This window comes from Wyeomyia smithii, chromosome 2 (genome assembly GCF_029784165.1).
Source record: "Wyeomyia smithii strain HCP4-BCI-WySm-NY-G18 chromosome 2, ASM2978416v1, whole genome shotgun sequence".
Classification (NCBI taxonomy): Eukaryota; Metazoa; Arthropoda; class Insecta; order Diptera; family Culicidae; genus Wyeomyia; species Wyeomyia smithii.
In genome coordinates this window covers 2,494,102-2,519,837 of record NC_073695.1, presented here as the reverse complement: position 1 = coordinate 2,519,837, position 25,736 = coordinate 2,494,102, and the positions used below count along the sequence as shown (strand labels likewise).

Genomic DNA, 25,736 nt, shown 5'->3' with positions numbered 1-25,736 from the left:
TTGTTTTATGATGTTATTTTATTAAAAAATCTTGTTAGTTTGATTGCTACCGACAATAGTAACATACTGCTTAATGTTTAAACAAAAAGAACAAAGTTTGAATTTAGCGATAAATATTATTCATAAATAATCGAAATGTGTCTACCAAATTTACAGAGTAATTTAGCGAACTTGTGTCCTTTTATCAACAATCACATGGCATTAGATCATGAAATCGACCCTTTACTATTGCTGCCTAACGCTTTCGTGATGTATACGTTTAACAATCTGTTGAGAATAGATAGAATAAGTTTTATCGTTTGAAAAAAAGGAGCAAACCACTGCGTACCTTATTTTACTCGCATTAAGGAGCGCAAATTTTGGCTTCACTTTATCCTCGCCCATGACGATGTAAAGCTCGACCATACAAAACACTGCCGCTTTTCTCACCATCGATTGACTGTCATCTGCTAACTGCAAGTGGATGGACAAAGAAAAAAATTAGATTATCAACACACATCACCATCATGGTACCACAATAAATACCCTAGCTATGTTTGGCATAATGTTATCTAAATGATTATCTGTCAAATCTTTCCCCTGTTCATGGGCTAATTCTTTCAGAATTTTAAGCGCGCACAGATTCGCCGGAAAGTCGCCTGTCGCGATGACTGGATTCAGAATATTTACAGAGACATCGAGAGGTAAAACAGTTGCAATTTTGACAACAATTAAATCAATCTCCCGCGAAACCTGGAATGAGAACACAAAAATCAGCGATCAATTGTTTAAAAAAAAAGACATCAGCCAGCTAACCTCTTTACTTATTTTGTAACAATCGATTATCTTCAACAGGATCAATTCCAGGAAGTTGCCCCAGCATGCCTTCATCTCGGAACTACGCACGATACGGCCGAGCGTTTGTAGTGAAGCGATTAACACTGTGTTATTTTGCGATTCCATTAGGTTTAGTAGCATTTTCATAATCGCTCTGAAAAAAAGGGAGAAGAATAAAATTACAACTAAACTTTTAGAGTGGTTTTACGATTCTTACTTAAAATTTTTAATTGGCAGTTCGCAGTTTCCATACTTAATACATGTCTGTAAATTCTCCAATACTTGAACTGTCGTGTCTGAGCTTGTATCGTGTGACAATAGGATAGCAGCTTTGATGACATCGTGTTCCTTTGTTCCATCTGTAAAACATAATCAAGTATACGATTGCTGGAAACCGAGTTTTAAAGATGTTTCTCGTTACTCACTTTCTAGTAATAATTCGCCGGCATTCGTAACCGTATAACTGGGATGGCGATGCTGTAGTGCCGAAGCATTGTGACCACCATCGATACCGTCCTGTCGTACTGTATTCTCTGGCGTGTTTGACTCGGTGGTAGTGACCGACTGGGTTTTCGATCCATTGCAGGAATCATCTTTCTCCAATCTGATAAAAGAAAATATATTAGAACGCGGGACTAAATTATAAACCTACTGCTACAGTGAGCCTACCCGACATGCCCGTTCAATCCGTTCGATGCCAACGAATAGGCATCGGTGTTTTGCAAATGCAGCTCTCCCATTTGGCTTATGCCGGAATCCTTACTATTCGCATCTCTATCCAGCTTCGCCTCGAAGGTGTAATTCTGAATTTCGGCTGTCGTTTTTCGCAAATTCTTGTATACTTCTTCCGAGTTCATCATCTCCGTCACTTCGACCGAAGCTTGTCGTGATCTTGATGCTGTGTTTGGGATAAAGCAATCGTATTTAGTTTATTTTGGATTTTCGGTAGAGAAAAATCAATACTTACTCGACATATTTTGTAAGCTAAACGGACCTTGTTGTGGGCTTAGCAGCGGCTTAGGACTTGAAGACGATAAAGGAGATGAGGGACTTTCTGTGCCTGTAGGCGAAAATAAATAAACGAGGGTAACACTTTCTGTGAATCGATGCTATCAACAATAAACAAACCTGAGGTACTCCGTCGCATGTGCTGTTGGATGATTGCTTTAGCTGTATCCTGATACTGTTTTGGAAGATTGGCCAGGGTCATTGTCATCTGAAAGAAAAAAATACATTATAATAAGGAAAGAGAAACAAACACGCTAAATAAACTAGAAAGATTAGGTACCTGCGAAGGATTGCAGTTATACAAAGCAACTATACAAGAGCGGGCCTGGGATTTCAGCTCCAGACTTTTCTGATCCAGGGCTGTTTGGATGATTTTCAAAATGGCCCGATCGACCAATTGTTGGATTTGACTATGAGTTATAAATTGTGCAGCAGTGCAATACGTTGTCGCTAGGGTGGTCAAAAATTTCAGTGTCGCCTGGCGTGTTTTGATGTTTGGAGTCTGAGCTGGATCATTAACAATCCTACAAGTTATTGAATAAAGTTACCCATCAAAAGCACAACCGTTTTTGTGGAGTTTTGTACCTGAAAACACACTGCATCTGCAGATCCGCCGGAAAATACTCGTAAATTAACTGCAATGTTTTCCATATTTTCCCATGCATCGAACCCAGCAGATCTCCTCCTAATTTTTGGAATAAGCGCGTTAACAGTATAAACAACCAATCGTGTAGATCATTAGAGTGGGATAAAATCAATTCGTTCACTGTGTCCAGAAACAATGCATACACCTTAATATGGGGATCCATAAACATTTTACGGAAAAGATCCAGAACACTCTAAAAATTTAATTCAATTGTAAACTAGCTCAAGTTGTGGTTTCCACGTTTGGTCTAACCTGCAGCTGCTGGTGCGTCAACATTTTCCCTTCGCTTAGATACTGCGTCAAGTTAATAAGTCCATCCTTTCGCTCGGACCAGTGCGCAGACGCGCAAAACTGAATAATAGTGTCAATGTCCTCAATTACTGGCCTTGAACTATCGAGACGCGTTCTGGACCCATTCCATGAGTACGACTGCAACATAAAACCATCATTACAAGAGTTACAAGTAAAATCAAACAAGACTACGCACATCGTTGCCTCTTCGGTACGAATCGAAACTCCGCTCGGAGCATACCGACGAGGCCTCACTCTCGTCCGATTCGTCGCGTGAGATTTTCCTGTGCAGCCCCAAGCGGTTGAACTCGGCCGACATGTCGTGATCGTCCGGCGACAGAGCATCCGCCAGAGCATTTTCCGCCTCCCGGCTCTGCTGTAGAATTTTTTGTGCCAATACGGGCCGCCCTGGGTTCACCGGGGGCCGGTCTAACCGCCGCGGACTGTTTGTACTGTAGACGGCGCGTCGCAGCGATCCAAACTGGGTACCTCTGCGGGGGGTGCATGAAGTGTCAAGTAAGATGTTGTATTGGACGAATATTCTCTCTTACCTTGTGGGACTCGTTTCGCGGGAGTTCGCCAGCGAACGCGGGATACCGGAGACTTTTTTAGGAACTGTTCCGGTTTGTCTATAGAGTGAAGGAATGCCATAGGTATCACGCAGCTTGCTCGACGGGGAAGTACTTCTCGATGTGGCTGCAAATTGAGTGGAAAATCTAATTAATTTCCGGAATTGATGAACGGGCATGGTACTTACGTTGGGACTGCGATACTCCGGACCTGGAACGCATCTTTCTTTCTGGCGTAGAAGGTTGCTGCGGCGTGGCATTCGAGGCAGGTATCTTCTTGGAGCGAGCTTGAAAGAGGTAGAAATGATAATACAACTTTACTCGACTCCACCTTTATAAACACTTGAGAACATACGAAAATAATCAAGTTAAACGCTTTAATAATTTTGATTAAATTTTTCTGTTCCACTGCTAATTTTTTATTGAAAAAGCAAAAAAAAATTGATTGAGAATGAGTGTTATAGCGTTAGTAGTTCCGCAATAAGAACTACTAAGAAGAATTACCTTGTTGAGCGTACTGTCCCTCTGTAGTATGGTTGACATCAGCAGCACAAGTATGTGTGTGTATGTATGTATGTATGAACGCATGCAAAAAGACAAGGAAGAACATTAAAACTTTATTAGTACTGAGAGCGCTGCGAGTTGTAAAACATGCAAATTTGGTGTTATCTTTACGACTTGATTAAAACGCTACTGCGTACTGGCGTTCCTGAAACCTTTTGTATTTTAGGACTCTACGTTAGCTTGACGAAATTTTCAATTTGTTCATATATTTGTACGAGGAGTCAGATTAATAAGTTTGATTGGAGAATCATGTTTGAGCATAATTCGCAGAAACTTATCGCAGCCAACTGCATCGTACGGTGCGTTGAATCCTATAAACGGATGATGAATCTCTAAGTTAATCTCTAAGAGTCTAACGCAAGTTCACTGATATTTGCTAACATGAGCTTCATTAATTCAGGATACGGAAGAGAATGTTATACTCGGAACTGCGAAGTGACATGCCTCAATAATTACTACACTCGAGCCGGTGGTCATTTTTGTAGAAAATCCTCATGAGCCAAAAAAGTTTTTCTGTTTATTAGCTACTCTTAGTGATGAATAAAAACAGCAGTTCTCCTCATTCGGTGGATGCGAGACTTTCTTCGTGCTAAATGTACTATATTTTGTTTTGTTTTTTTTTTTTTTAATAATCGTAGTTGAGTTGCATTAACGCCTACCGTTGAAGTCGATTTGCGGTATGCAATGGAATACAATTTTTTGGCCTAAAAATTAGCAGCAATGGCTTGTGGTCAGTGAGGAGAGTGAATCGTCGACCCAACAAGTACTTTGTTAATCAAAGGTTAATGCTTTTTCTTTTCCGAGCTGCCCGAAAGCTAGCTCTGCCTTGGTGAGGCATGCGATGCGTGCTGTCTGTGAATTGTTACAAGTGTCTATTGGTAAATTCGTGGAAGTTAACTACCCCGATGTCCGTGTTGGAAGCGTCCGCCGCTAGGATGATTGATAACTTTGGATGGTAATGTGACAGCAACAGTTAGGACTGTAGGACTTGTTTGTACTGCTCAAAAGACCGCTGGCAATCGGTATTACTCTGCTGCTTTGTATCCGATCGAAAACTTCGAGCTTTTCTGGATCGAGAGACGGATACCTTTAATGTCGGTAATGTGCTCCAAGTTCGATTAGAAAAAAGTGGCATTTCTCCAGTTTGGCGTGAAAACCATATTCTTCCAAACTTTGAAAAAGCCCCCTGGTGCAAGACGGTTGAATGTGAAGAGACATCCGTGCGTATTTATTGTGAGAAGTTTCCTTGCTTCATCAGCTGCGCGAAAATTTCTTCTGGAATTGGAAAACGCTAGTGATTGGCTTCCAGTGCATCGTTGAGGCCAGCGGAATAGTCCTTACAAAAATGAACCTTCTCATTTGGCTTGCGTACTGCGACGATCGGTGCGGTCCACTCGGGAAAATCGATCGGTGTGATAACTTCCAGCGACTGAAGACTTGTCAATTCGTCTTCGACCAGCGATGACGTTACGAAACACTAGCCACGCTTGATGATGACTTCACAATAGAGTTCGACGATGTGGGCGAGGATTCTTCAATCGATGATAATGTCAGTTTCGGACGTACCAATTGTTGCCACATTGATTTGGAAATAACTATAATATCGCATACGGAGCAGTTGTAGCGAAACATCGACATTGTTGTTGGTGATTGTCACATATTTTCGTTTTCTGGAGCTGTTGTGATTATGGGTAATGATATGGTTCACAACAATCCTTTGGCATTAAGTCTAAAACTTGCATTCTTTTAAATTGCTTCTTCTCTTGGGGTTCAGTGGAACAGTTGCTAAAAGATTTTTTTTTGCACAACTGCAGAAGTTTTCTATATGACCAGTGCTATCATTACTTTGCAAAGAAATAGGACGGACGTTGTTGATAACCGGGATTCTTCTCTGAGATGCTGTGGACCGTCTGGGTTGTGAAGGCCTCCTCGTAATGCGACTTAGGTAAATGGACTTATTTGGGCCTGCTTAATGGAATCCTATCGAGCAAAGCAAAGCATTGGTACTACATTCCGAATCGGAGCTCAGCTTTCTGTTTATTTATACACAGACTTCGCAGCCAACTGTTAGGTGTATAGGACAATTGCGGAGCTAGCGCTACGATTCTACTGACAACTGGCTTGTTGCCCAGCATCGTACCTCGAGACCAGCTGGGAGGGCTGGGAATCCTAAGTCTAATTCCATAATTTCCCCAAATTCCGTAGTATTTACGGGAGTGCCGCGCTGAGCCGGTGGCTTCCTATTAAGTAGGTACCGCATCATCGATATCCTTTTTAATATCCTAAAGCTACGGTAAAGATGGGCGTGGCCGGTAAGGCCTACTTTAGCTTAGATTCGTTTATATGTTACTCCCTAATATTGTTCCTCAAGCAATCTAAGTCGAAGTAATAGTCATCAGTCTTTATTCTCACTCGTGAGTTCGGATTCGTCAAGATATCACGCATTGAGCATACGCAAATGTTTTGTCATCAAAGGATTTCCGAAGTGAAAACACCCGACAAGAAATCAGTGTCGATGCGTCGTGTACTGTCCTGAGTCAATAGAATACTACAAACCCTCAAACACTCCCCGATAAGTTCTCTCTCATCGAAACGACATAACGAAACCAAAATAACACGTAACAATGCCCTCCACAACCAAAAATGTGGGCATTCAAATAATAAAAGAGAGAACGGCAATCACACCAACTGTATCGACACTAACAAAAGTGAAAAGCAAATGAAAAATCACAGGAGGGTTGTGTGCAAAGCCACGACCGCAAGGTTGAAGTAGAATACTTTTACAAGAAAGATAACCCGGCTGCTTGCGTGTCAGTCATTTTTTCTAAAAAATAAACGTTAACCGTTATTGGCAGTATTGTAATTTCTCTTTGTTTGATATTTTGAAAGAAGTTTATTGAATATTTTTAAAATTTTGCGCAAATGAGAAGTTGAAGTGCGTAAGCGGCGGCCTCTCGCATGCAAACAACTGATCTACTGGATTGCCCGGATTACTGAAGCATAGGGGCAATCCCCTAGTTTACGTCCGAACGAGCGGTAGCGAGTAAGGACAGCGTGCGCCCCGGACGATCGAGTTGGCCGAAGGTCACGAGTGTGTTGTATTAAATTTTTAACAAAATCAATTTTCAATTTTTTTTCATTCTATGAAACAATTAGAGAACGGAAACAATGAACAAGGAAACAAAATAAATATTTTCGAAACCATCTTTTTTGTATAAATTCTCAAAATTTTTCGCATGGGTGGTAATACTTTATCGAATCAAATAGCCAAAATTGTCCTCAAGCATTACGTATTTTATGGACGTTTTCTTACAACATTTCAGCTCTAGATAAGTCATATTTAAAATAAAGAAAAAATTTCCTGCTATAAATAACCTAACCTAAAATGGTACATAATCGAGTCCATATATAATCGAGTCTATATATAATCGATTCTGACCTATAAATAAGTACAGTGACGTTTCGATAATACCAAGATCAATTTCTTATTTATTACATGTTATTTTTGTGTGTATGTGTGAATATAAGTTCATATGTGTGTGAATGTGAAGTTTTGAATGTTCGGTATAGTTGTGCTGTTGGCTACCAAAAATTTGTTACTTCGAGTGAAAAAGAATTTCACCCGAAATCATAGAAATCGTGTAAATCTATTTTAACAAATAATACATTCGAATGAAAGAGGCTGGGTTCTACCGCTAGGTGGATAATTTCGGGTTTCATTTGAATCAACATTAATTATCAATGATTTTTCGGCCTTTCGAATGATTCGGCCTTTTGTGGTTCGGCCGTTTGATAGATTCGGCCGTTTGAAATTCGGCCGTTTGTGATTCGGCCGTTCGTGTTTCGGCCGTTTGTAGGTAAACCGAAATAACAGTCAGAGAATGCATGTAGATGAAGATAATTATCTTTGGAGTATGGCGCAAAACAAGAAAATATTAACTCTTCAAATATTCATTTGTTGTCCTTATAAGGACAGTTGATCAATACAATATCTAATGAAATGTTTATCACATCTTTGTGATACCCCGCAAGTGGGGTTTAAGCCACACAGGCAACAGTGGAAAACTGTTTTCACACTAAAAACTAGACACAGCCAGCATTCATAAAAAGGTTGTGTGTTGCCAAAATATGGCAGAGCTTCTCACTGGAGGAAGTACACAAGTGTATATTTAGAATCGGATATGATACTGATTGCATTTCGATGCTATCCCTAGCAGTGGAAAGAAGGCATCTTTCTGATAACACAGCATAAAGCTGTTTTCACATTGAAAATTTGACGCCTCACATATATTGAATGCCAGTATTCCAAAACGTTAGTGTCTATATGAGCCTATATGAGGAAACTTTTCACTGGAGAGCACGTCGGTCGACGCACCTACTACTGATGCCGTCTGCTACCGCATGAAGGCAGCTTTTCACCAGAGAAAGTGCTGCTGCATCACATCGGCAGACCCTGCCGCTTGCTGCATCACATCAGCAGACCCTGCCTGCCAGTTGTCCTGCCACTATGGCTGCTACTGCTGCCACACAAAAGCAACTTCTTGATGGGCTAGTTGCCCCTGCACCTAGCGCAGCTGATATCCGCTGCAGCTTTCAATGTTGCTGCTATCCGCTACCTTTGCCGCTAAGTGAAGACCATATTGGTCCGTGTTCGAAACTACGATGACTGATTTAGGTAGATGCAGGCTCTTTTATAGGCCAAAATAATGCATTTCCAATTTACTAGGTCTATAATTCTATCGACCGTGCTTGAGAAAGCAATTGTATAACGACCAATCAGAGGTAGAATTTTGCGTTTTGACAAGGCTTGACAATTTTAAATACCGTAAACGCGGCAAACTTTGATAGTGCGGGTAACATTGATAGCGCGTGATATCCTGTGCATAACTACCTATTACCTATGAGACATTATATTTACAATAGTTGTTCTACTACTATTTCATAGTTGAGGTGTTACTGTTTGTATACAGTTTGGATTTTGTGTTGTTTGCGTGATACATCTTGCAATAAACTGAAAAAAAAAAACAGTTTTCCTGATTTAGAACTATCTTATAAGGTGCTCAAACAATCATATATTTCTTATATAACTGTCCCGAGAAGCAATATTTGAATGAAGTTTCTAGAGTCAGTGACATATTAGTGTCAAATTTTTCACAAACATCCATTCATAAAAATGTGAATGTGTCCCCTAAACTTGCACTTTTGAAAATAATATCCCAAAATGATCAAAATCTGACCATGGTGTGTTCATTCTGGTTGCTCCATTTATTAGAATCAGACGGCCTTTGAACGCATGAGCTACCATACACTACCGTAACCATAACGACCAACACATTGTTTATAGACAAATCATTCACCACCAGTTCCTCCGGTAGTGCAAATTCGAGATTTCCAAATTCTTTTTGGCTTTCTGATAACAGTAGTGCATTTGTACCTCTGAAATGTCGTGTGAAAACAAGAAAAGGGCCTATTTAGACTACACGTCCGAAAAATTACAGGCAGCTGTAGCTGAAGTGCAGTGGAGAAGGTCATCTATATTTGCGGCTTCCCGGAGCTTCAGCATACCGTATGGTACGTTGTATCATAAAATACACGGTTTGTACAGCAAGAAACATGGTTCACCAACCGTTCTAACCGATGCACAAGAATGCGATCTTGCTGATACCGTTCGTGTCGCTGGCGTTTGGGGATTTCCGCTGACTGCGGATTGTATAAAGAAGCTCGTCAAGCAATTCCTGGATCACAACAAAATGAAGACCAAATTCAAGAACAACATTCCTGGAAAAGATTGGATCAACTCATTCCTGAAAAGGCACACATTAGTTTCGCGCTTGTCTCAAAACATTAAGCGAAGTCGTGCCAAAGTGAGTCTTGAGACGATCAAAAATTATTTCGACAATTTTGCGACAACTGTGGATGGTGTCCCTCCGGAAAACATCATAAACTACGACGAAACCAACTTCAGCGATGATCCGGGATCGAAGCGCGTCGTAGTGCAAAGAGGCCAAAAACACGTAGACACAGTAATGGACCATTCTAAATCCTCGTTTTCTGTAATGTTTGCGGGGGCAGCCAATGGAAAAATGCTGCCACCGTATGTCGTTTATGCAGCTCTCCACATGTATCCAACTTGGACTGAAGGGGGACCAGATAGTTGTAGATACAACCGCACAAAATCTGGTAACATGTGAAATATAAGTATAAATTCCATTTTCTTAATCATAATGCATTATTAGGCTGGTTCGACTCTCTGGTGTTCGAAGACTGGTTCTTCACGATAGCACTGCCATACTTCAACGGACTACGTAACGATAAAAAACGTATTATCATCGGCGATAATGTTGCTTCACATTTAAGCTTCCTGCATGGCCAGCAATATCAGCTTTGTTCTGCTGCCGCCTAACGCTACTCACCTATGCCAGCCTCTCGATGTTGCCTATTTTCGACCTCTCAAAAAAGCCTGGAAAGATACATTGAGCGAATGGAAGAAACAAAACAAAGGATGCATTCCAAAACACATCTTTCCTCGACTTCTGAAGAAGTCTTTGGTGAAAATTAGGGAAAATAGTGAAACCAATATGAAAGCTTTAGAGCATCTGGAATTTACCCATTGAATGAGAAGGCAGTGCTCACGAACCTTCCCGGCAACGCTGATGAGCCTAAAACCGGAGAAACTGCAGTCACATCTTCGTTTTCAGAACAGCTGATTATAATGATGAAGAAAGAGCGGTTCGAATTAGCGCAGGAACGAACCATTCCACGTAAGCGCCGGTTGATTGATGTTCAGCCAGGTTCCAGTGTTAGTGAACAGCAAGCTCAACATTTATTGGTCAAGAAGATTAAAGTTGAAACAGAAGTTGACGATGATACCGATGTCGTGAACCCTCCGGAAGTTAAAGGCGAAGCGAAATCCACCAAGAAGGGTTCGATGCTAGCAACTCGAAACCGTCGTCCGTTGAAAAATATAACCAACAGGAAGTAATTTCAATAATGAGCTTGATTTGCAAAACGAAGTGAATATTGATTCCGCTTTGGAAGCATTAAAATGTGCAATTGTTGATGCCAGGAATTATTCTGTTCCAAAGGCTCAAGTGAAATTTGATTCACCAATAATTGACGAAAATCTTCAACTTCTAATTCGTTTGAAAAATGTCCGCAGACGTCAATATCAACGTTCTCGTGACCCTGTTTTTAAAACTATTTATGAAGATTTACAGAAAGAGATTAAACATAGATTTACTCTTCTGAGAAATCAAAATTTTGAGACTAAAGTTGAAAAATTGAAACCATATTCAAAACCATTTTGGAAGCTGTCGAAGATTCTTTAGAAACCTTCAAAGCCTATTCCAGTTTTAAAAGATGGTGAACGTTTTCTTGTATCCAATGAACAAAAGGCTCAAAGACTTGCTCAGCAGTTTGAGAGTGTTCATAACTCAAATTTGAATTTTGTGAGTCCAATTGAAAATGAAGTCACACGTCAATTTGATTTAATTTCTTCCCAGAATTTTTTACCTGCAGAAATAATTGAAACTAACTTGAATGAGATTAAATCAATTATTAAAAATTTCAAAAATATGAAAGCACCTGGTGACGATGGAATCTTTAATATACTAATCAAACATCTCCCTGAGAGCACAATGGAATTTTTAGTGAAAATTTTCAATTGCTGCTTCAAAATTGCATATTTTCCCAAATTATGGAAAAATGCAAAAATTACTCCCATTTTAAAACCGGATAAGAACCCAGCTGAAGTTTCAAGTTATCGACCAATCAGTTTGCTTTCTTCAATAAGTAAACTGTTTGAGAGAATTATTCTTAACAGAATGATGTCACACATCAACGAAAATTCAATTTTTGCAAATGAACAGTTTGGATTTCGCCATGGGCATTCCACAACTCATCAATTGCTCAGAGTTACTAATATGATACGAGCCAACAAATCTGAAGGCTATTCCACTGGAGCTGCTCTTTTAGACATAGAAAAAGCATTCGACAGTGTTTGGCATAAAGGTTTGATTGCGAAATTGCAAACTTTTAATTTTCCAATTTTCCTAATCAAAATTTTAAAAAATTATCTTACTGATCGAACTCTGCAGGTTGTCTATCAGAATTCAAAATCTGATAGATTTCCTGTCAGAGCAGGTGTACCTCAAGGTTCAGTCTTGGGTCCAGTCCTGTACAACATATTCACTTCAGATCTTCCTGATTTGCCTCCAGGATGCACAAAGTCATTGTTCTGTGATGACACAAGCATTTCCGTAAAAGGAAAAAGCCTTCGTGTCATATGCAGTCGATTGCAGAAAAGTTTAGATATTTTTTCTTCCTACTTGCAAAAGTGGAAAATCTCTCCCAATGCTTCTAAAACTCAAATGATAATTTTTCCGCAGAGGCCTAGGGCTTCTTTCCTCAAGCCAAACAATAATCACGTTGTCAAGATGAATGGGGTTATTTTAAGTTGGTCCGACAAGGTTAAGTACTTGGGACTAATTTATGATAAAAAACTTATTTTCAAAGAGCACATTGAGAGTATTCAAGCCAAGTGCATCAAATATACGAGATGTTTATATCCTCTCATTAACAGGAATTCTAAACTTTGTTTAAAGAACAAACTTTTAATTTACAAACAAATTTTTAGACCAGCAATGCTCTATGCTGTACCGATCTGGTCAAGTTGCTGTTCAACAAGGAAGAAAACGCTCCAAAGGATTCAGAATAAAATTCTGAAAATGATTTTGAAGCGTCCTCCTTGGTTTGGTACACTCGAATTACATAGACTTACTGGTGTTGAACCATTAGAAACTATGTCAAATAAAATTATTAACAATTTTCGACAAAAATCGTTGCAATCCTCAATTGCTACGATAAGCTCTCTTTATAGCCAATAAGTTAGCAATTAAGTTAGTTGTAAGTTTACTTCCCCTTTTCTGACAAGTAGGTTTAAATCCCTACGAATGATAAGTCCTAATTGCGAAAGCAAACAAATCCTAACAATTAGAATTACAAATTTCTAACAGTGTTGAGAAGTCACCATTTGTGATTGGACACACATACTCATTATTTACTAATATTTATCATAAATACTTAAGCTACTAACAAATTCCCCCTTAAAAAAAAAAAAAAAAAAAAAAAAAAAAAAGATGGAAGTAAACTTTCTAAACACCCACGTCGTGTGACTCTGGTGTCTTTCAGAAAAGAGTTTGGTAGATACATAGCTACAATTTGTGCAGATACATGGCTAGCAGGTCACTACGAACCACGGTAAATGAAGTCTATTGAAAAAGAGAAAAAGAGAGTATTGATCTTTGGGCGGGATGTTGGTTGAGCGGGCACCAAGGTGGGCCGCTGAAAGATCCGAAACAACTGGAAAAGGGTAGGTTTTCAAAGTTTTTCTTTAGCTCCCCGTGTTGATTGCAAACCGCTGTCCGTTGAAAATGGAAACATCTTTGGCTCCAACTTAATTTTTTATTAGTGATAATTATTGCAATTTATATTGATTAAAACATATACAAAAATTCAACAAAAAAGGTTATCACCTTTCAATATTTCAGAGGCTTTTGTTGTCTGTGGGATTCGACAACTTGTAGCAAATAATTCTGTTGATCGGGATCTTTTGTTATTTTGTTGTTGTAGTCGCTGACAAGCTTCACGGCCCTTTCTGCAAAATCATTCACTACTGCAATTGCCTTCACGCGTTCTTGTGCTTCCAGATATTGTTTATTTGATTGCCATTTTTCAGGTTTTTCTTTAAGAAAGTCCGTTGAGATTTTCATGATTTCGAAAAATCGTTTCGTTGCCTTCGTTACAAAGTTAGAAAGTGTAGAGTTTTTCTGAATGTTATCAGCCTTTACTAAGACTTTAGCATTCTCAAGTTGTTTGCTTCTGTTTACCTTTTTTCGCTACTAGAACAGTCTTCTTTTTCCTCACCTGTGTATACCTCATTGGTTCGTAGTGACCTGCTGGCCATGTATCTGCGCAAATTGTAGCTATGTATCTACCAAACTCCTTTCTGAAAGACACCAGGGTATGATCTATTGAACTGGCACCAGAACCCAAGTTGTCACACGAGGTGGGTGTTTAGAAAGTTTACTTCCCTCTTTTAGGGGGAGTAATCAATCTACATTCAAACTTTATAATTAATATTTTAAGCAAGCTCTCCGATAATGAAGATAACGTGAGCAAAATATCATACCTTCAAGCTTAATCCCACACGAAAATGTTTTTCACTACGTAGGGGTGTTTAAAAGCTGATTTCTCACTTTTGGGGGTATGAATCACACAACGAATACTATCAAAATATAGGGATTGATATTCTAAGCATTTTCTCCCAAGATACTATGAGCGAAAAATCACGCTTTCAAGCTTAATTCTACGCGAAACTGTTTCTCATCACGTTGTTGAGTTTGCAACAGCAGCATGCTGCAGCAGTGTTGCTGGAAAAATTCAATGTTGAGCCGTTCGTCAGACATTCGATCAGTTTAAGGTGAATAACTTTTTCTACAAATTTTGTAGCGCCTTACAGTCTTCAGAAGAATTATTCCCAGGAAAATTTCCCACAAATATCTTGTATTGGTATATTTTTAGGAGCCAACGGGAAATTTCTAGAGGATAAGTTTTGAAAAAGTGGATTTTCCCATATAAAATCGTATGGAAACTTTAAAAATCGGGCGCAAATCAGGGGTTCCACCGATCGATCTGAAAAGTTACACAGTTGTTACAGGACCCATAAGGAACACGAAAAGTGCATTGGAGCGGAAAAATTACACCAACGCTTTTTTCCCATACAACTGTGTCCCAGTCTAGTGGCCACTCATTTTACATTTTCGAGTTCCCGCATTTTTCCCGACTTTTTCCCACATGATTGCAAGAAATTCCCGATTGTCAGAAACGGTATAACTAGGTTATGTTCTATCGACGGTTGAACGTCAATTCTTGAACCTTAAATTGGAAGTAATAACGCACATTCTACACAAACAGTTGTTTAGTTAGGGAACATTCATAAATGACGTAGCTTTTAAGGGGGGAGGGGGTGGGGGCTTTTGCAGTTTTGTGACGAAATGTGACGAGGGGGAGGGTGGGGATTCAAGCCAAGCTACGTAGCAAACATGAAGCTAAGAAAAAATTTGGATTTTTTCTATTTGTTTTTTTTTATCACTGTTTTGTCTGCTTAGGGTAATTTTTTATCCCTTCCTTGTCTTTTCTTGTTCATTTATGACTCAAGGTATGTTTTGGATAATAAAATTTGCAAAAAAAATATGTGGGGGGGGGGGGGTTGTTATAAAGCTACGTAATTATCTAGAGGGGGGTCCTGACTTTGTGACGAAATGCTACGATGGGGAGGAGGGGGCCAAAAAAACCTAAAAAAGCTACGTCATTCATGGATCTTCCCTTACATAAAATGCAACTTTTGCCTTTCCATGGTAGACAGGTTAAATATAATTTTTGCGATTTTCTCAAATTTGCAAATCTTCCAGTAAGCAGTCTATAGAGATAAGTGACTTTTCACCTACGCACACTAGAAAACGTGTAAACCCGTGTAAAGTTGCTTTTGTTTCCTCCAAACTGTAAATCATCGCATCTCGTTGCTTCGACTTTTATCACTTTTTAACATTTTTGGTCGATTATATTCAGCAGCTTCTTTCGATTTCTGATTACGAATGAAAAAAATCATTCAGAAACAGGTTTAAAACATATAATGAGTGTTCAACTGAATATTTGTCCAGCTGCTAAGAACATAGCATTGCAAACAAAACAGCTATTTGAAAATATTTCCTCAACTAGTGGCACTAATACATTCAGAGCTGGATTTACGATTGTGGGGGCCCGGGGCCCAGTTTACAGTGGGGGCCCCAGAATAAAACAAACCCGTTTTTCCTATCGTACGAGTTAAAAACACTTATTTCTCATTGAAAAGTTACCAAAAAATTGCTAGATTTTTTACTTACGAGTTTTTTTTTGCAGAGAACTTATTGATTGAATAATCAACATTCAGCTCCTTCAGAATATTGTACTCTCAACTTAACAATGCTAAATTTGACAGCCTTTCACTCTTCAAAGTCGTACGCAACCTATTTTCAATCAGTTTCATCTTCGATAAAGACCTTTCTCCAGTTGCGTTCGAGATCATGAGGCTCAAATAAATAAATGTATGCAACTGCTCGAAATCCGGAATTTTTTTCTTGATATCTGAAAAATAAAAACCTACCGCAATTCGAAAAAAATGCGATCCGCAAGCAAAAATTTGCACACAATTTGAGAAAGACTGCGCAAATAAAAGGCTACGCTGGCAATAATCTACAGAACCTAGGAAAAAACTACACACTTCTGCAGGTCAATAAAATCTGCACACAGACTCTGAAAATCTGCATTTTGCAATGCAAATCTAGTATCCCTGATTCGGACAGGTAAACTTATTTTCGGAATCAACAGCAATGTATTAAAAAAAACTTGTGGATTATCTTCTTTCCTGCTTGATCTCCCATGCGCGCTGGTTCGATTCAAATGGTGTGTTAATGTGGGTCATTCCAAGAGAATCGAAGGTGAAATCTTATGGATGTGGTTGTGATATTGGCGCTCGCGAAAAAATAACACTGAAGGAAAGTTTCAGATTGAAATGGTCTGTTGAAATTTTCTTACTGTAAATTGAACTTTTGATTCTCATTTCGAATCTCATTTTTGATAGAGAAAAGAACTTTTTCTCGTTTTGTGGGGGCCCCAAAAATGTGGGGGCCCGGGGCCCGGGCCCCCCCTTAAATCCGGCTCTGAATACATTCGTATGTAAAAAGGTCTATAATCGTGTTAGCTATTTTGTGCATTCATTTTGTTTGTCTATCTGTCTTCTTAAAATATGTTATGAGCACCGTTTTTATGCAACGCATTAACAACCTATTAGGGGAACAACATCAAACAAAACAGCACTTTGCGTACAATTTTTTTTTCTTTGTTCAAATCATCGGAAAAAGTCATGGGAAGTTAAGGGTGAACATAAAACCACTTAACCTAAGAGTAATGAATATTTTGATTGAATTGAACAAAACTTGTGACATAGATTTGCGTTTTTTTCCTCAAATTAAAGATAATGTTATTTTGGGTACAGGAAAAATGCTGCGATTTAACTGTATTTCGTTTATCACGCGTTGCATAGATTCAAAACTTTTCAAAAGTGAATTCAAAACTTTTTCAGCATCAAAATGGTCAAGCTGATAAAAAAATTATATTGGGGACTAACATTTCAAAATAAGTGATTTCGAAACTCAAAAAAATTACCTGGAAATCAGAAAAAAGATCTTAAATTATTATTTTTCAAATTGAAAGTCTTTTACTGCATGAACATGTCTTGCAGAAACCGTTGAAAAGGAAACAAATTTATTTTCAATTTCTTTTAAAGCTTTTTTCGGCAAAGTTGTTGGCAGTAGTTATGTAATAAAAATATTCTAAATTAAACATTTCAAAGAGCTGATTTTTGAAAAATATTATTATATTTTTTAAAAACTGCATAATGTAAACTGAACATTGATGATCATGGAGAAATAAAAACTAAAAATTCTTTAGAAAAAATCCTTTTTAAAATGTTTTAAAAATTTTCCCAATCATCATCCCCCCCATTTAGAATATTTTTATTACTTAACTACTGCCAACAACTTTGCCGAAAACATCGCATCAATCAAATATCGTACTGGTTTCGAAAAAAAAAATCTTCAGAAATTTTAACTTCTTCCGTGTTCAAATAATCAATGTTGTAACATTTGGCAACTTAGAATTCAAAAAATAAGCTTTTTGAGATATTCAACCGAATATTTTTTAAATAGAACTACCATCTACAGCTTTGCCGGAAACATCACACCAATCAAGCTAATTATTTTGGCTTTTAGAATATTCAAATTTGTTTATCGGCCACAGATTCAGCAGCCGAATGTTTAGTGCAGGGCTAGCGCTACGATCCCGCGGACACTAACAGTCTCTCTCGAGCCAAGACACGAACCTACGACGAGCGTCGTAGGTTGCAAAACAAAAAGCATGTAAAAAGTCGTATGCAGCAACAAATAAAATAAATAAAATGTTTTCTTGAAAAACCTCGCAAACGATTATGCTGTTTTCTAAGAACATTTCTGATTGTATTTACATCAAAAATAGTTTTTTTACAGTCATACTGTGTAATTAAAAAAAAACGAATTTGAAATATGTACATAAATTAGTTTTTCAAAAAATTCCAAAATAATGTTTGCTCTAGTTTGTGGCAAGTTTGTAATGTTTCTTTTAATTAACTGCCCCGCATAGCAAGTTCGTCCCAAACCCAAAATTTCACTAGCATTGAGTTTCTAAGCGGAAATGGTAGCTAGTTTCACTAGAGTTCGCCAAATATTTCATCAAAAAGACTAGCTGAAATAAAAATCTATTTGAAAAGCTGGAGAATCAGAACTGTGTGCCACTTATTTTATCCTCAATTTGTTTATTCAAAAAACTACTAATAACTAGTAATGTTAGGAAGATTGTACAGTGATTATTTTGCATTGCTCTTAGAAAATGAAACAGTTTCTTTTGTACAATTGAGAATTTATGATTGATTCTCTCACTAAAAACGTTTTCTCGCTAAACTCCCAAACTCCGGACCGGTTTTCGACCCCGGTTACAATTCGCTTTACCATCTAGAGAAGTCCCACAGAGTCTATACAATTTTTATAGATAACACCAGACTTCGACGCCTTATGCTATTCCAAGACATTTATTTTATTTACACTTCCAACTTCTCCATCATTTGTAATTGCATCATACACAATATTTTGAAAAAATCTTGGTAACAAAATCCCGATTGAATAAAAAATTCCCGTTTTTTCCCGCATTTTTCCCGATGTAACTCAATTCCCGACTTTTTCCCGCATTACCCGTTTTCCCGATTGAGTGGCCACCCTGGTTTACGTAATCAGGAATCTAAGTTATCGTCGTGTCCTCGATCCATCCCGCTCCGGAGCTCATCTTCATAATTCTTGCGGCTCGCTGCCAGGAAAACTCTCTCACTCTCAGGCCATAAAAATTAAATGCATCTAATATTTGGAAATTTTCCTAATACAAAACTGCTGCTCGCTTCTAACTTTAATTGTTCGGCAGCAATCTTCCTTTCCACCTGCTTTTAAGAGTTTACAAGAATCCATAGTTTGTTCATCAGTATCAATTACAATCGTATTCTCGTCGACAGCTTTGCACTTTTTGCCGTTCAACTTCAGTACAACACGCAAATAATAATAATTGTAAATGAATGCAACGGTATTAGGCGTTGCATCCATCTACTCTTCCTGTTGTTCGACCATTCTACCACTTGGTCATACAGTATGAATTCGTGTACATTAGACATCATACGAGATAGCAGCACAATAGCTACTGAGGCCCCCTTATAGGCATATTCGACGTGGGTCCTGAAGATGAGCTTGTCATCGAGCACCACCCCTAGAAGTTACTAAAATCTCTTTGAGGTAATGGTGCAATCTCCGACGCAGATGATCGTTTATTGCTCTGATTAGGGATGTCTTCGTATTTCCCTCGCGTCACGTTAGTCGCAGCACTCCAAGTGTTCTTCGTGCTCCAGCTTGGAGTGCATTCAGTCCTCGATGACGCCTATAGAATACGAAGCCGTTAACTGAACCTCTTCGGTAGACATTCCGTAGACCACTAAATTCATGTCATCCGCGAAGCGATCGAAGTTTCACAACACCGGGCCCAGGATGGAACCTTGCGGAGTCCATGCGATGATTGTTATTCATTTCTAACCCTGTATGCTGCGGCAATAAGACCGACCTCCCTCGCTTACATCCCGAAATAATCCGGAATCATGTCCAGTATCGGTGCCTTGTTCGCCTTTAGAGAATTGACGATCACGATATTGGTATCTGAGCAACCATTGTCACTCACGTTTCGAATATTCAGCAGATAGGCTCTAGTTTATCCATACGAGTACATAATTTCGATCCCAGAAATGTATCCCTTGCTCTCAATTATCATGCTATTCCTGTTTTGCTACTCTATTTCCTTCCAATTTAACAATGTCTGAAAGTACCGCCAGCATGAGAAAATTCCAGTTTCCAATGAAATGACTATTTTGTACAGGCTGCGCACGTCGTTTCTTGAGTTTCTCCTCTGCACTGATGAGGGTGAGCTTTTCTTCGTCGTGACTCTCACGACTAGAATCACTGTTGCTTTGGATTGAGTTTGAGTTATGTAACATTGAATACATTCGGTAATTGAAGTATAAACGCTTCAATCTCACAACTAACATTTTTTAGTTCTAACTAAAATTTTTTTCATCATCAAAATTTATCATCAAGGTCGGTTAGTGAAATATCAACAATTGTGAAAAAAAAAATCAACACGCCAGCACACAGCAATGAATGTTTACGTGTTAAAGAGATAGATAGTTATTACTCACGCAGGGAAGCGGTACCGGATGATATTTTCATTCGTGCCATGTTCGAATATTGTGCCCGCGCCCGGGCTCTTTGTGCAGCAGCAGTATCGACGGCCGAAATGCTTCGCAAGCCAGCTGTTTTGGGACGGACAAGAAAAATAAAAAAGAAAAACACAAGGAAATTTGGTTTTAGCAATGTTAGGCTTTAGCAATGGTAAGCATTAGAATAGCATGAGTAAAGCATAAAATGTCCTAACGTAAAAGGTCTGTCAGATTGTCTGTTTTAAGGTTTGAAATTGCCGTACATAGAGATCAGTCAGGGCTAACGTAAAACGAACAAAACAAAAGGTAAGAAGCCTTTTCGTTGGTTAACCTCGGATTGCTGTTGGGGCTTGATCACGATACGCAACCGGAATTCCGCTACGATTACGGGAGTATGATTTGGGGAAAGATGGCGTTCGCTGCAGTCGAGATGATGATGCGCTATTAGCTGATGACAGATTTTCGGTGCTAATACTGGCTACTTATGTTCCGTGTTTAGTTTGGTAGGCATTCGTAGTTGTTGTCAGTATCCGTGAAATGTTAGCGTAAAAAAGAATGAAACCTCTTATTAGTAACACGGAGAAGCGACGGCATGCTCTGTACTGGACAAACATGAAAGCGAAATAAAGTTGTTATCATGCTACCGTGTCAAATGGTTCGTGAGTTTCGCGATTTCCGTCACTTTTTTGGAGATTGACCCCGGTCAAATCGGTTTATCGAACACAAACTAATGTTAGTGATGTTACAAATTACCTGGTGGTTGTGCAGATGCTGGACTTCTGAGTCCCGAGGATTGTCTACGTTCTAGACAGTTACGAGGGGAATGATCGTGAAAATAATGTATTAGTGAAAGTTATTTTTTTTGGAAAGAAACCTCCAAGATGGTTAAGCTGAAGGTTGCGCGAATCAACTATGTTTTTTTTCTAGAGGGGATCCGAACTTGTAACAAAACAAATGAAAAATTTTAGTCTCCAAACAAACACAACCAACTTAATCCATCAAGAGTATATCGACAATAACAAAACACATACTTATCACCGCACCAGAGACAGAATTTAAGCTACTATTGCTGCCACGTAAACTAACACTCATTGAGTTGGTACCATTAGACGCAATGCAGTCGCGATCTTTTTCTAGAGTGCGCTGAGTTGCCGGGTCCAGTGATGAGTAGAGTTGATCAGCAACATCAGGGAAATGCCTTCGAAAGCTCCAAAATGCACTAAAAAGTGTGGAATCAATTGTAAGATTTTTAAAGTTACGCTAAAATGACATTATCCTCACCATCGGCTGTGTCTTCTTGCATCGTTATCCGCGTCGGCAATTCCCTTTCGCAGTGCATCTCGCAGCAGTAGATGGTTTCTTTCCAAAGCTTTCGTGGGCCATTCCTCGAACAGCAGATACAGGATTTCGCAAAGCGTGCTTCTAATATCTTTGGACTTAGATTGCATGAGATTCTGAGTGATAATTGGCACAAGTTTTGGAGCGTGAGTATACTTTATGACGTACTTGAGGGCGATCGTGCCGGCCGATGATATGACTTTTGCCGCATTTTGAATAAGGTTTATCAACTCTTGCAGGATGTAGATAACGAACTGGTCGATGCGATTTTTCAAAACTTTGCTCATATATGCTAACGAAATACATGCCTCGCGAATCACTTGTGATCTAAGTTCTTTTAAAATATCCAGGAATGCAATGGACAAGTCTTTCAGCTGTTGCGTGAATGTCGGCGAACTTTGAACGTTAATCATCAGCAGTGATCTGATCTTTTTCAACGCATCCACTCGCTTCTCCCAGTCTACGTTCTTGTCTCCTATCAGAGTGTTGATCGATTTCATGTGATCATCCATATCACGTTGCGAAAAAATAGACAACTGTGGAACGTTTTCGAATGAGTTTTCAAATATTTCCTCCGAGACAGCTCCGGCAGCAAGCAGATCTCCGGAGCCCTGGGTTTCGAACAATGGTTTTCTAGGTGTTGCGGACGGTGTCCGTTTGACTAATCTTACAGGCCTCGCCAGTACGTTCGCGTCAACGTCGTCACCGTAAGCAGGGGCGTTTAACGCCGAAGGAAGCAGCAAACCATCGTTTCGTGTTTCGTCAAACTTTTGCTCTAGCATAGCGAATTTCGTTGGAGGAACGTCCTTCTTTCTGAGACCAACTCGTAGTTTATCTCCAACATGCTTGTATATTTCGACCAAAGTTTGAACTGCTGCGTCCCGTACCGTTGGGGTAGGATCGCCTAGAAGCAATACTATCGGTTGTATGTAGGTCTTTACGGAGAGCGACTGAGTTCCGTACTCGTTCAATGCGTTGATGATGGTCTGTAAAAACTCTTCGCGAACTTTTGCGTTCTTATGCTTGAAACACACCGTCAGCTTGTCAAGTAAAGCTTGCGGGGACACTACTCTACATTCCATCAACTTGTGCAGTAACAGTTGTGCTTTCTCTCGTACAGTATCGCGACTGTCCCCAAGGCGATCGATTACATGTGGCAGAATGGTAGAGGTGTAGGCATTAAAATCTTGTCCAAGCCGAACGATCAGCTCGGTAAATGCTTCTAGAGCACGTTGTGCGATCTAAAACAGATATCGAAGAAAAAAAAGTAATTTAAAACCTCGGTGTGTAAAACAAAACAGACTACAAACGCAATAGCGAGAGAGAGAAACCAGATTCTTAGAGTAATGATGGTTTTACTTTTGTAACCATTCATTCATATACAAATATAGCATATTTTTTTTTGCAATGACTATTAAGTCAGCTGCCGCTAAGCAAAAAAAAAAAATCACATTGTGTGTGCGTTTTCGTGCGATTCTTCACAGGATGGGCTCTAGTGGAGCGTGACACTCCCGCAACGTCTGGACTGATTGATATAAACGTTCCAACACGTACCTTAAAATGACTGCCAACCATCCACGGGATTAGTCCGTCTATCAGCAAGCCTAGGTCAACACATTCGATCGAGTTCTCGGCGTCGTTCAGATATAGCACCAAATCCTCCGCAAGTTGCGCCTTAACTCGCATGTCCGCCTTTGCCATCTGTGTTATGAAGCCATCGATGTCTGTTGGCTTGTGGTAAGCCATCCTCGATCCGGTTCGAGTCCGTGAAACTTCGAGACTTTGTTAACTCACAATACTGTTGGCTGATTTTTGTAATTACGTTATCACTTAATATGTTCTATCATCGGAATATTTTTCTTTACACATAAACTTAATATTTTATAGAAAGTCCATCACATTCCACAACCACTTAGTACTTTTCTCCTGGTTAGTAGTTTTTGATATCGCGCTAAACTGAAAATATACGAAACGCACATTTGATTAATCAAAACAACCTTCAGCCGGTTTTATCAATTTACATATCAAAACTATAAAAACAGCTCTACATTAAGCAAATCGCGATTTTTTCGTTCAAAGTTGACAAAACGTTCACTGCAACGGCGAGAGAATATTTACATCAAGTAAAGCAGCGAATGCTAATTAGTTGTTGAGTAATTTGTCCGCCTACAAAAATATGCTAAAACACTTTAAAATCGGAAAACTCCTCTTGCGTCTCGTAACAATTTGCCAGCCCCAAAGTACTGCATAATCGATTGATGCCAGTGCCACTTTTGCGACTCACTACGTAAATATTTGCCCCCGTGTCGTCAGCCGAACGCAGAATCCGTTCTGGAAAAATTTGCAAGTAAATAAGCAAACGCCCAATATTTTTGCCAAATCGTAATTCGTCATCCATTTTGAACGTCAGATTTTTTCCAGGCCGAAAACAGCAGTACCACGTAAAACTCGAAACATCACCGCTTACCTGCCGAGAAGGATCCGATTTGCACACTCACGGAACGGGAAAACACTGGCTGCGCGAAATTTCGATAACAGTCGCAATTTATCTCAGGTGTTTTCTTCGGAAAAGTAGCAAAATTTATCAATTTTAGTCATATCCAAAACACTTCTCGAGCACAACGAAGGCAAATTACCTGATGTTCTTTGACGAAGTCAGGTTTTCGACTGGCGCGCCTGGTTGCCAGCAATTCGCAGGGAAACTTTGCGGCGAGTTGTCAGATGAGGTCAGATGTCCCGAGTGTAGGCGTTATGTTTTCATGTTTATTTCAAGGTAAAGGAAGATAAAAGCAGCTAAATCCAATATGAATTGTAGAAAATTTTGAGGGGAGCTGTAAAATCCAACCATGATGTAGAATTAGTTTTGGTTCAATGCTGCATCAATATGTAAACATGTAATCCATATAGAGAACCGACAATGTCGAAATTTATTGTTTTTGTGATAAATATGTTTTTGTTAGTTCGTAAAACATGTTCTAACATCTAGAAGAAATTTGCAATAGTAAGAAAAAATATTGTTGATAAGTGACATATTGTACAAAAACTGGCATCTTCGCAAGTCACACAAAAACAAGGGGCGCATTAAATGCTGGAGTTTACCATATTTCTACCGTGATTATACATTGAATGGTGGAAGTATAATATTTTTGTGAAGAAGCGGCCGTCAAAACTTAACGAAAACTGTTACACTCTGCTAGAAACTTGTCTAAAAGCCATATTAAAAATACATTATCCACCTTGCACTGGGCTCCTGAAAAACCTTAGGAGACACCAAAGACCCTCCAGGTATTTTCAATCATTGGCGTGATTAGCTTCTAAGTTATGTAGAAGCTCAGTAAAACAATACTTGTTGGTTCGGTGTCTGAATACAGAATGGTTTCATTATTCAAACGGGTTGCTATGCTCAACATGTCACCAGATACATAAGACATACGTAACACTCGGGAAGAAACCTTCTAAAAATGTTGGTACAAAATGAGCTACACGAATGGTACCACACTCTGAATCAAATCACTGTTTGAGTTGTTTTTGAAGGCAGTGTACCTACCAGCCCTGTATTTGTCTCGTTCCTAAAATGTTGCATTGATTTTGTGAATAACTTTTTGACAGTTCCTTATGGGATTTTTTTTTGGGCTCGATAAAGCGGAGAAAAAAAAAATTCATTTTGTTCATTATTTGTCGAGCAGTTGGACAGGACGCGGTACGGAGTACTATGGGGCAACGTGTACCAGAAAAAAACGCCAGTTTTACGTATGTCTTATGTATGTGATGTTACACTACAACCAAATATATTAAATACCAATATAGTTCACTTACGTGAAATTATGAAGACAAATTGAAAATGACAGAAGCGTTAGTCACCTTTTCGACCGCTATGTGCGCCACTTCCGATTTTGTTCTACACGACATGCGAAAAAGAGTAACTTTTGACAATAAAATTACCCTAATGGGTACACTGAAAAAAATGCACATTTTATTGTGAAGTGGACTCGGCCGAATATTTTATAATAATAAAGTTCGCCTATGTATGAGGCAATCGACCTCCGACAATACTTTGAGTTGTAAAATG

At 39.1% G+C, this 25,736-nt stretch overlaps 1 protein-coding gene across 10 annotated transcripts; it reads right to left on the bottom strand.

Moving 5' to 3' along the window:
• LOC129725870 (CLIP-associating protein) lies at positions 1–24,345 on the bottom strand. Of its 10 annotated transcripts, none has more exons than XM_055682213.1 (23): positions 24,135–24,345; positions 23,222–23,623; positions 21,611–22,908; positions 21,361–21,548; positions 21,083–21,133; positions 20,661–20,810; positions 20,309–20,422; positions 3,835–3,855; positions 3,519–3,617; positions 3,313–3,457; positions 2,958–3,252; positions 2,723–2,899; positions 2,410–2,663; positions 2,105–2,348; positions 1,945–2,032; positions 1,784–1,876; positions 1,486–1,714; positions 1,242–1,420; positions 1,034–1,175; positions 796–970; positions 526–732; positions 329–453; positions 1–267 (listed from the first exon to the last, which is right to left on the bottom strand). In XM_055682213.1, exons 2-23 carry the CDS (start codon positions 23,411–23,413, stop codon positions 207–209), a joined length of 4,527 nt encoding a protein of 1,508 aa, XP_055538188.1. In that variant the 5' UTR covers positions 23,414–23,623; positions 24,135–24,345; the 3' UTR covers positions 1–206. The 10 variants fall into 10 exon arrangements, with proteins under 10 accessions (XP_055538188.1, XP_055538189.1, XP_055538190.1 ...); XM_055682214.1 differs by having other exon boundaries at positions 20,661–20,807; XM_055682215.1 differs by lacking the exon at positions 3,835–3,855.
• Positions 24,346–25,736: the final 1,391 nt, after the last annotated feature.

What these genes read in the sequence shown, in the direction of transcription:
- LOC129725870 (XM_055682213.1), bottom strand. Translation starts at nt 23,413, where the DNA reads ATGGCTTACCACAAGCCAACAGACATCGATGGCTTCATAACACAGATG. An exon ending in TGGTTGGCAGTCATTTTAAG is followed by an intron (nt 22,909 to 23,221) that starts GTACGTGTTGGA and finishes TATCTGTTTTAG; the next exon opens with ATCGCACAACGTGCTCTAGA. An exon ending in ATCCGGTACCGCTTCCCTGC is followed by an intron (nt 3,856 to 20,308) that starts GTGAGTAATAAC and finishes ACCATACTACAG; the next exon opens with AGGGACAGTACGCTCAACAA.